This window comes from Brassica oleracea, chromosome C3 (genome assembly GCF_000695525.1).
Source record: "Brassica oleracea var. oleracea cultivar TO1000 chromosome C3, BOL, whole genome shotgun sequence".
Classification (NCBI taxonomy): domain Eukaryota; kingdom Viridiplantae; phylum Streptophyta; class Magnoliopsida; order Brassicales; family Brassicaceae; genus Brassica; species Brassica oleracea.
In genome coordinates this window covers 34,966,105-34,977,276 of record NC_027750.1, presented here as the reverse complement: position 1 = coordinate 34,977,276, position 11,172 = coordinate 34,966,105, and the positions used below count along the sequence as shown (strand labels likewise).

At 38.0% G+C, this 11,172-nt stretch overlaps 3 protein-coding genes across 4 annotated transcripts; all 3 read right to left on the bottom strand.

Annotated features, from left to right (window-relative positions):
* Positions 1–1,060: 1,060 nt before the first annotated feature.
* On the bottom strand, positions 1,061–3,151 carry LOC106335981 (uncharacterized protein At3g49720). 2 transcript variants are annotated; one of them, XM_013774679.1, is made up of 7 exons: positions 2,929–3,151; positions 2,366–2,518; positions 2,229–2,271; positions 2,110–2,145; positions 1,644–2,018; positions 1,499–1,554; positions 1,061–1,376 (listed from the first exon to the last, which is right to left on the bottom strand). In XM_013774679.1, exons 2-7 carry the CDS (start codon positions 2,486–2,488, stop codon positions 1,224–1,226), a joined length of 786 nt encoding a protein of 261 aa, XP_013630133.1. In that variant the 5' UTR covers positions 2,489–2,518; positions 2,929–3,151; the 3' UTR covers positions 1,061–1,223. The 2 variants fall into 2 exon arrangements, with proteins under 2 accessions (XP_013630133.1, XP_013630132.1); XM_013774678.1 differs by having other exon boundaries at positions 2,110–2,148; positions 2,232–2,271.
* On the bottom strand, positions 3,144–5,093 carry LOC106335980 (putative pentatricopeptide repeat-containing protein At5g65820). Its single transcript, XM_013774677.1, has one exon. It carries the CDS (start codon positions 5,058–5,060, stop codon positions 3,171–3,173), a length of 1,890 nt encoding a protein of 629 aa, XP_013630131.1. The 5' UTR covers positions 5,061–5,093; the 3' UTR covers positions 3,144–3,170.
* A 2,460-nt stretch (positions 5,094–7,553) lies between these two features.
* LOC106328863 (protein arginine N-methyltransferase 2) lies at positions 7,554–9,055 on the bottom strand. Its single transcript, XM_013767395.1, has 2 exons — positions 9,004–9,055; positions 7,554–8,606 (listed from the first exon to the last, which is right to left on the bottom strand). The coding sequence occupies exon 2, from the start codon at positions 8,602–8,604 to the stop codon at positions 7,624–7,626; it is 981 nt and encodes a 326-aa protein (XP_013622849.1). The 5' UTR covers positions 8,605–8,606; positions 9,004–9,055; the 3' UTR covers positions 7,554–7,623.
* Between the last annotated feature and the right edge of the window lie 2,117 nt (positions 9,056–11,172).

Below are 11,172 nucleotides of genomic sequence, written 5' to 3'. Positions count from 1 at the left end.
TACAACCCACATCAATTCAACATGTACCATATACTTTACAACAAAGTGATTCCATCCACAATCTAAACCCAAATAAAGTTAAAAGTAGATTAAAATCCTCTTCATATAATTAAAGAAAGAACGACCTAGAACCGTGATTGGTTTTGATTGTTAACAGATGAAATAATATGATCCCACATAAAACTTTGAATTTTTCACTAACAATTACTTTGATAGAGGAAGCCTGATACATATTTTCATATGTGGCTTCTAAACAACACAATCAGGCGATGAGCCATGTGTTAATGAAATTAGTCTGGGGTTCTGATTCTTGAAAAGAGAGAATATATGAATAGTAAATAGAATCCCACCTGTTCGTAGATGACCAGCATCTCTACACCAATCAGAGATTTTCCATTGCGTGTTGCAATTAAACTTCCCAAAAATGTATGAGCTTGAAGATAATTATGGTCTCTCCCAACCCGTAGCATCATCGTTGAAAACCATGGGTGCGATATCTTCTGCTTTTTCTTATAGGCAGAGTTGATTTTATAGTGGGAAGCTCGGGGAAGGTGAAGAGAACATTTGTTTGGTATTGGGAAATTAATGAAAAAAATAATGAAGCAAGGTTGATGATTCATTGTTGTGGGAAAAGGCGTTTCACCAAATAACGCAAGAACTATCGCCGTTAAAGTTTCCTTTGGCAAGACGGAGAAGAAAGAGAATTTGGGCCACGAGTCTAAATTGAGCTTCAAAATATTTTTCATGAAACTCCCGTTTAGTGTGGTGATGTATAACTTTGATTAGTTTTAAATATTTGTACTGATGTGGCATCCCTAGAAATCCTCTAATTTAATTTTTTTTATATAGTAGAGATAACATTAAATAAAACTAATTCAACTAGTAAGAAAAAGATACAGTATTTTATAATTGGACAAAAATTTCAAATGACATTCAATTTCACCTAGAATTGTGAGAACATCATTTATTTTGAAACAAAATCAAAATTCTTAAACACCAGTTAAACTGATACGGAGGAAGTATCAGATAATGTCGTAGCTTTAAAGAAATAAATGCAGGCTAAATTTATTAAATAGTTAAATTATGAATCAAAACGTTGAGAATGGAATACATTTTTTTTTTTTGAACTTCTGTTTCTTTCTATAGAGCAAATAAGGCATATAACAAAGAGATGGAGATGTATTTGGTTTGAAGACCAGTAGTAATAATACTAATAATGTTATCTAATGTAATGGCTTGAGGTGGAAGACTTGACAAGCTGGTTTGTATGAAACCTTGGAAGCTGCCTTTTCGAATTTCTTGCTTCCTGCTTCGTTTTCCTCTAAATTCGTCTGTGAGAAAAAACGGTTCCACCACGACGAGCTACGCATTTTAGCCTGCAAAAACAGCAAAACTGCATCAAATTCCCGAACAGGACATGTATAAAACCTAAACTACATCAACGCCAAACTAATGAAAGACTTTGACTATTGTCATGTGTGGTTTTTCTTGAACTTACCGGTCGTCCGACTTTCGACAAGTCTGTAACTTTCCCCTTTGGCTTACCAGGATTACCTATAATTGATCAAGATTTTTAATTGATTTAAATCTCTTTAGATACTTCAAAATCTTAAGCCGTTTAGAAAGGCTGGGGTTTTAGTTACCTGCGAAGAGAACGACACCATCCGAAGCAACCCGTGCAAGTTCAGGAACGGTTTTGTTCAGATACTTGGGTGAGAGGTAATCCAGAGCATCTGAGACGATCACAAGAGAAAATGACTTTGACCGGTAAGGAAGAGGGAACTTGATGTCAGCCACACGTACAAGGCCTTTACGCAAAAGACTTTTGCAGTTGGAGTCTGCATCCTCTACATCATATGGTTCAACACCCCATGCTTCAGTCTCTTCTTCCTTCAACAGAGTAGAGACCACTGAGCATGTTTCAGGACCCACGTGCAAGACTTTCCGCATGCTATCTCCGTAAGCGTTTTTGAGAATAGGAATGGCTCTTTGAACTTCTGATGTGCATGAATAGTCACCTGTACAAAATTTAAAAAACAGTTAATGTCAAGTGTCACGCAACCTTGCAGGTTAATTTCAAAAGAGAAACTATCTGAGTGACAATATTACCTGTGATCTTGCTGACTTCTCTGATACTTTTAAACAAACCTATCATTACAGTAACCTCCAATTAGGGCTTACAAGTCGAAATAACAAACATAACATAATCACTCGGTGGAAGAGAAACAAACCTGGACCGCTGAAAGCATAACCAATGAGAAGGCATGCTCCCTGGTAATAATTACAGTTTTGAAAGAAAAAAAGAAGTCAATTTGTATCCTATGAAAGGAATCACTAACGTAAGCAGGGACTCATTTCATCATACCACGAGAACAAGGCAAATAGAAAGCAGAGGAGAGGAACGTGATTTAGAGTGCAAAGCTCCTACAAATGGAAAGCTTCCACTATCCCCTCCACGCCTCGTGGAACCTACTTGCCTTCTTGACATGACTAAGATCCCTCTAAGCTTCTCTTAGACCTTCAAAGCAAAAAAAAAAAAAAACAGACATTAAAATCTATCAGTCCACAACTTTTATGTCTGTAAAAGCACAAAGAACACATTTGAACTAGCTGCAGCGATGGAATAATCATTCACGCATCAATATCTTTACCAAATATGGAAAGAATTTTTTTTTTTTTTTTAAAACAGATCCATGAAAAAATGAGCATCCCGAATCTGGAATGCAAATTACTAGACGAACAAAACCAGATTCGTTGCATCATTTCAGCAACATAATAACAATAATACACCAAGTCGAACATGAATCTGGAGAAACAAATCAATACCATCGATACAGTGGATCCATGGAACAAGGAGCTGACGCTACAAATAACAGAAAAGAAAGTATCTACGAGAAATCAAAAGAGGAGAAGGAAAAGCATACACACCTTGATTTCGAACTAAATGATGTTTGGATCCAAAGATCTCAGATCCGAGAAAATTTCGTGTGTGAAAGCTTTTCTTCTTTAAGAGCTCTTTAGCTACTAGCGGAGAGCTTCGCAGTGTTAATGTCATACATCACGTCACTCCCAAAACGACGTCGTTTTATCCTCTTCGTAATCTAAGACTTCTTGCCGTTCTGCCGACACTACTAAGTCTCAAAAAACAACACGCATTCTTCAACTTGCCGTTATGGAGTCGTCCGCTTATTCTTCTTCCCTTGTCTATCTTTTCTAGCATTGGCTTTCTCACTCAAATCCTCCACACCTCTTCTCTTATACATCTTAAAACTCATCTCCCTCTCAGCTGCCATACTCCTCACCTTCTCCGTAATCTCCACCGCGAATTCTCTATTATACAGTTTCTTTAAACCCTTCATAAGCTTAGCAAATGTATCAGGCTGCATCATAAAGTCCATCTCTATCATTTCAACACAATAAGAGCATGCCTCTTTCACATAACCTTTCGAGAACAAGGCATGGATCCATATTGTCCACGCCGATACATTCAGTTCGCAAGTGCCTTTGCTCGTGACGCAACTCCAAACATCTTCAGCCATTTCGAGCTTCTCCTCTCTTAAAACAGAGTTCAGTAATGACTTCAAAGTTACGTGTTGAGGAACGGAGAACAGTCCACGAGTCACCATTTCTTTGAAGTGTTCGCAGGCTTCGAGTAAACAACCTCGCCTCGTTAATCCATTGATCATAATAACAAAAGTGTCTACTTCAGGACGCAAACCGTTCGCTTCCATTTCGTTCCATAACCGAACAGCTTCATCTACTTCTCCCAACTTACAAGCCAATCTGATAACGACATTGTAAACGTCAAGATCGAGATGATACCCTATCAGCTTCATCTTCTCCATCAACTCCAAACACTTGTCCAAATTCTCTCTCTTCTCATAAGCCGCCATGATATGCATATACGTAACTTGGGACGGCACGAGCCCTTTCTTAAGCATATCATCTAACAAACAGTAACACTTATCGATCTTCCCTGATTTGCAAAACCCACTTACCAATTCACTGTAAGTCACAGTATCAGCCTCGCATTCATATCTCTCCATCTCAACAAACACACTCATCGCCTCCTCCATTCTATCTACCTTACACAACGCCTGGATCAAAACAGTGTAACAATCTGCATTCGGCACAAACCCTCTTCTCCTCATATCTTTTAAAACATCATAAGCATCAGCCATTTTACCAGCGTGAGCATAACCACTCAGCAAGTTAGTGTAATCAACAACGTCAGGGTCAAACCCAGCTTCCTTCATCTGAACCAAAACATGCTTAGCTTCAATCATCCTCCCTTCTCTACACCAACCGAACAACAACGAAGCAAAATAGCTTCGATCGGGCCCAAACCGTAACCCCATATCATCGAAAAGCTTTGCAGCGTCCTTAACGCTACCGCTCTTACACAACGCGTCGAGCAAACACGCGAACACGTACTCGTCCGGCTCAGGCATTTCGTCGAGCACCTCGACGGCTTTCTTCACAATCTCCGAGCCCTCGAATCTCCGCACGAGAACGACGAAGAGCTCCGGCTCGATCAGCTGCGGATTCTCCTTCCTCATCTCCTCGATTAAGCTCCAAACGGCTCCGAACTGCCGCATTTTGCTTATGATTTTCGCCATCGATTTGTAGACTTGGTAGCTGTGGCGATACCCGGGCCGCTGCTTCGCGGCCCAGACGAAGAATCTGTAACCTAGATTCCCGGCGTCTCCGCAGCGATTCAGAACGCGTTCGATTAGCCCGTGGCGGAGATCAACGCCGGATTCGTTGAGAGCTAGTTCCAATTTCGGAACTCTAGAGTGAAATTTCCGGAGGATTCTGTATGCTTTCTCGACGTCGCTCGCGAATTCGTCGTGGTTGGAGGTTTTCGTACCATCGTCGTGGCGCTTCTCGAGACAGACTAAGCCAGTACCGTTGCTTTTCCTGAAGTTGGATTCGAGAGCTCTGGAAACGTGAACACTTCTGTGGATTAGGTCAAACCGAGAGTAGAATTGGGAAGATGGAGATACGAACTGGCGTTTGCTGAGAAAACTCTGGACAATGCATCTCGCAAACGGCAGCATTTGATAATTTGACTCCAACTGTGTTGGATGTTCTTGGCCGCCATAAGTTAATAACAAGACACGGAAAACGCCCGGAGAAAAGAACTAGATTTGGGCCTGTGCCAGGAACTTAAAAGGCTTTTTTCAGCGCTCGTGAGATCCATTAAAGTAATTGCAGAGATGAAGAACTGACGGGTGGGCTTTAGTCTTTAATGGTCTTGTAGATTCCTTGACATGGATCTTCTTCCACTTAAACTAATATGGCTTCAAATTTGAAATAACTTCTACCTTAAACTAACTTAGACATGTCAATTAGGCCGGAGTCCGCAGCTCGAGCCCGTCCAGTCCTAAAAATTATTGGGTTTGAGTTTAGTTTTATAAGCCCAAAACAAATTGGACTTTCCAGGCTAAGCCACTTGGACTTTGGATATTTTGGGTCTAAGCGTGTTTGGGCTAGGACCAGCCGAAAACCCGAAATTTTATACTTTTGCTTAAATATTATACTTTTTATAATCTAAACGATTGTTAATATTGAGATATTATTTTAATTTTTTTTATCCAAACTCTAATAAAGCAAATATAAAAGTTATTAATTCATTTTATTGTTTAATCATTTGTCACATTTTAAACTTTGCAAATGTATCTTCTTCTTTCATGTACAATATGTTTTTTTTTCAATATACAACGTATGAGACGTTTGATCATGTTTATCATAAATTTTGTTCTCGTATATGTTTAGTTTTAATTTATATTTGATTATTTAAATCTTATTAAATTTGGTTTGCCTATAATATGTTTTTAAAACATACGAACAAGTAAAACATTTTTTATAAAGAAGAAAAGTTTAAATTCATTTATATTTAAAACAAAAAAAATGAAACTGTTTTTTTTTATGAAAATTCACATGTATTAAAACGATAGAAGTGACAATGACAAATTACTTTCTCAAAAGTCCAAAAAACCCGAAAAGCCCTATAGCCCTATGAGGACCGGGCCGGGCTTTGAATTCTAGGCCCAAAATATTTTTGGATTGGATCGGGCTTAAATATTTTCGGGCTTAGCGGATTTGGACCGGGCCGGACCGGACCGGACCGGATTGACACCCGTAAACTAACTTAAAGATCCTGTAACTGAAATATACTTGGGATGGTCTCGCGGGGCTGTGCATGCAGGTTTATAATAATATACTTATATTTTAGTGGTGTGATATCCAAGGCTTGATTTATCGTACTTCACCTGTACCGCCAGCGGTTATGACTCTCGGCTTGCTCGTTGTAGTAAATTTATCACTACCAAACTTTAATGTTAATGATTTAATAAAAATTAAAATAAAATATGCGTTTTGCGCATGATGAATTATATAATTAAAATATAAAATGTACAGTTCCTACCAAAAAAAAAAATATAAATGTACAGTCATCGAAAGAAGTAAATGTTGTGAATGGTTTAAAGTTCATTTGGAGAATATACTATGAGCGTGTTACAAAAAAAAAAAAAGGAGAATATACTATGAGCAAAGTTTCTATAGAATCAGTGGGTCCATAAGACGCTGCCCAATAGCAAAAACTACCTGGAGTTGATGGTAAGAGCCAATTGGGTTCCTGGACGTAGAAGAAAATTCTTATAAGGTAGAGATAAGTGATGGAAGAACCACTTCTTTTTAGTATGATTATTGGTAAGAGCTGGAGGTTCTATCAAAGCTGTCAGGAGACAAAGGTGTTATCCATATGGGAATCAGAAGAGCTGCAACAGTGGAAGAAGCCTTATTCATGGATGGAAGAAGGAGAAGTCATAGAACACAGCTGCTAAATAGAGTTGAAGAAGAGTTGTTTTTTGAGAAGAAAATATGATTTGGGGAAAAGAGATATTAGTTTATGGAGAAGTAAAGCTGGCTACAAGTCCCAATTCTCTTCGAAAAAGACCTGGTATCTTATGAGAGAAGACAGATAAGAATTTAGTTGGTTCAGGGGGTGTGGTTCTCGAAAGCCACTCCTAAATTTGCTTTCATCACGTGGTTAGCAATGTTGGATCAGCTATCAACCATGGACAGAATGTCACGTTGGATAAATGGGGTGGAAGGATCAAAAGTGTGTTCTCTGCAACTCCTCTCCGGAGACACAAGACCACATGTTCTTTGACTGTTCATACTCGTCCGAAGTGTGGAAGTACCTCACTAAAGGGATACTTAAACGGTCTTACTCACCTTAGTGGCTTGAAGTCAAAATGATCGTTTCGGAAAACACTATGGCTATGGAGAAAGGGTACTGTGTCAGGTATGCAATGCAAAGCGTCATTCATACGCTGTGGCGGGAAAGGAATAAGAGGAAGCATGGGGAGCCTCATACACATGTCCATGTGTTTAAGAAGATTGCTGAGAAGAACAAACTTAGCTTGAACAGTAAGAATGGCCCCAAGAAGGAACTCTTTCCTTTCGGTTTGGCAGTAGAGAGTAGAAGTAGATGTGGCAAAAAGACTGTTTTCATTATATTTTGGCAAATTTCTACTAAAAAAAAATTAGTAGCTAATCGATACTTTCATAACTAAAAGTATCAAAGAGATTACAAAACTTGGAAGTTGTAAAACTTCACTCACTAAACTGACAAACAGGTAGATAATAAGTATCAAGCTGCCAATACTTTTGCTTGACACCTTCCCAAACTTCATCACCAAGACAATCCTTAACCGGCAACGGAATCAACTGAGTGCTAAACCCCAAACTCTCAATCTCCAACGTCACCAGATTACAATACACAACATGAAAAAACGCATTACTCCCACAAAACCCATTAAAATACGAATAAACCCCATCAGGCTTCAGAAGCTTGGGTAGATTCTGATGAAACTCCCACAAATCTTCGTAATACTCTCCATACGTATCGAAAAAGATCCCATCATAGCCACACTCATCAAGCTCGCCAAGAACATCTTGCCACCTCCCGAAAACAATCCTCACGTTCTCCTTCTCGCCCCAACCTGACTCGATCATACGCTTGTACACATCCGGATGAGCTTCGATGATCGTGTGTTTGGTCGGATTGTACTGCTGTATCGCTGTATCGACGAGTCCCATACCGAACCCGACGTTGAGGATGGAGCCACCGTTGGTGCAGATGGCTTTAGCGTGAGCTTCCATTAGCGGCTTCTCCCAAGACATCATCACTCCTTTGCTTTCGTTGTCCATGATCTTGTCTTCGCTGAAGGTGACTCGGTCTTGGAGATACTCTTGGTTGGAGTATTCGTTCTTGGTTTCTTTGCGGGCGATTGTTCCCAAGATTAGCTCGGATTGGATTCCGGTTTTGAGGAGGAGATCGAACGCTTCTTGGTGTCCTGCTTCCATTGCGAAGTCTCCTGCTGAGAGATTAGACGGGGACAGAGCGTTCCATGGAGCTCCTGCTTCGAGTAATGCGGAGATGATCTCGGCGTTTCCGGTTTTAGCGGCGTGCATTAACGGAGTTAGACCGTCGCCGTCAAAGTGAGAAACGTCGGCGCCGGAGGTAATTAAAGTTTGAACCTGTTTCAAGTCGTTGGATTTAGCTGCCAGACATAACTGAACTGCTTCTTCCATGCCTGAAAAAAAATATAAATACATACCTAATTAGAAACGTGTAACTGAATCGTAGATTAACATTATTACAATAACCAATTTTTTTCTCGGATCTGATTAACGAAAGGCACAATGTAAACACCAGCAAAGTCTAAAAGACGGATTGTACACATTAGTATTAAGAGTGGTAATAGATAAACAGAGAGGCTCAGACACGCACAAACAACAAACATCAAGAAAGATTACAAGAGTGGTTTTGGTCCCTCTAGTAAGTTTCAGTTCAGTATCGAGAAATGTTTTTTGTCATCATCGCCTCTAATTTTTTTAAATCTCGACCTAAAGAAAAACATGGAATGGTAAAAGAAAGAAGAAACGAGACTGGGAATTTCAAAAGATGTATGGAAGGTAGTGTTAATTTGCCTTTGTTGCAGGGGTGAACCGCGGATGGAGACGAATTTCATAAAGAACGGCGATTCTACTAGCTACTTATTTATACATCTGACGGTGGATTTAGAAGTAGGGTTTAGCTGGGCCTTAATGGGCTTCTGATGTTATATAAGTAAATATTTCAATGGGCTTATTTCGATCGACTTCGTCATTTTAAGGCTATTTCTAGTATAATTAAGAAAATCTAAGGGTGATATTTTCATTAGGAAGATAAATAAACAGCTCTAGTGTATTTAGTTAGTTGATCTAATTTCCAGCTAAAGTTTTCTTCACTAATTAATTAGGAAGATAAATTATTTTTCTCCTTAAACATTCACAATCCATGGATCATGGGCATAGGATTATAGATCCTTCAAATATAAAGCCCATATATGATTTCTCATTTATTTGTCTAAGTCCAATGTAAATCGCACAAATCACTTGACTAATCAAAATTTAACACTCGACAAAACAAAAATTTACAAAACAAAACAAATCAACACAACAATGAAGCAAGGTTCTCTCTAGAGACACACACCAGCTTTTTAGATTCATATTAGAGTGAAATGTCGTTAACTGAAAAAAGTTGAATGATCAATGAAAACATTTGGTTTTTCCATGTCAAGCTTTCTGAATACACCCAAGCTTTCTGACTTTCCAACTGCATAAGTCATTGATTTTCCTCATGTCGTTGTATTTCATAGCTTGGTTCATATCACAACCGCAAAACACACACAGCAACCGTTAGGTTTCAACAAGACACAGAAGAACACTACAAGACATTTGTGTTTTAATAGCACGGCAGCATGGCGTTTTTTCCGATTGTGCTATGGTTGACATACCCGTTAGTTTTAGATAGCGCTTATATATTTGGAAACGCTATGATAGAATGATATATATGAAAACGCTATGAAATCAAGGGTGTGACTGTCTTTATAAGTCTATCAATTGGTCGTAGAAGGATCTGTTTGGGAAGTAAGAAGCCCCTTTGACATCTCTTCATCTGCAAAGAATTCTCGATGTGAAAACACAGAGACAAAGGGCTGGTCAAAAAACTTCTTCTGTGGCTCAGGTAGTGACTGTAACACTTAGGTTTAATAGCAAAACGTAATAAAAAATGCTATCTTTGGCTTTTTGAATCCCTAAACTCTAAACAAGTTTTTAAACCCTAAATTCTAAATACAAGCTTGAAACTCTAATATTTCAGCATCAAATCGTAAATTTAACTTCAAATCTTAGTTATAAACCCAGAAAATTAATATTTTTTCAAAAATTAATCTCAAAATCTTAAAATCAATACCCCAAAACCTTTAACCTTTAAACCCTATACTATACCTTCAAACCCTAAACCATATATCCATATCCAAACCTTATATAAACACTAATTTTTAAATAAAAAATTCCAAATCTAATATTTTAAAGTTCTAATAAAATGAAAACTAAAAGATAATACTTACAAAATATATAATCTTTTCAAGTTTACTTTTCCAAACCTTAAATCTAACCTTTAAACCCTATACACAAACCTTTACTCTAAAATCTTATACTTTAAATGTAAAATTCAATAGTTCTTAATATTAACTTTATAAATGTAAATGATAATTTAATATTTATATAAATAAAATTAGTTAAATAATAAAATTACAATTTTCAAGACAACTATTAAATAAAAAACAGTTTTTGATTAGTTAATCTATGACCATTGATTACTTTTAATCCAGTGGTTATAACACAATCTTTTGTTAATCTTTTTCCTTTTTTTTCATTGGCCAATTAATTAAACAAAGCGAAAAATTTCTTATTGGTTAAAACAAGATGGTGAGGATAGCTACTATATTTGATCTCCACCGTTGATATACTCAATCTGACGGACAAAAATGATTCACTTTAATTTTATTTTTTTGGCATTATCTCTTTCATCTCTTCTCACGATCTCTCGTCTTCTCATCTCTCTCACCAATCTCTTCAATCTTCTTGCTCACTGATAACTCATCAGAAATCCTCCTCCCTCATTCATATTCTCCCATCACCTCTGCAGTCCTCCTCTCTCATCGCCTATTCAATCCTCATCTCAGGATCTCTCAAACTTGCCGTATGTCGTCACAGGTTCAATCTCACCATCTCTGCTCAAGTCAGGAAGCCACCATTACCAAGACCTCGCCT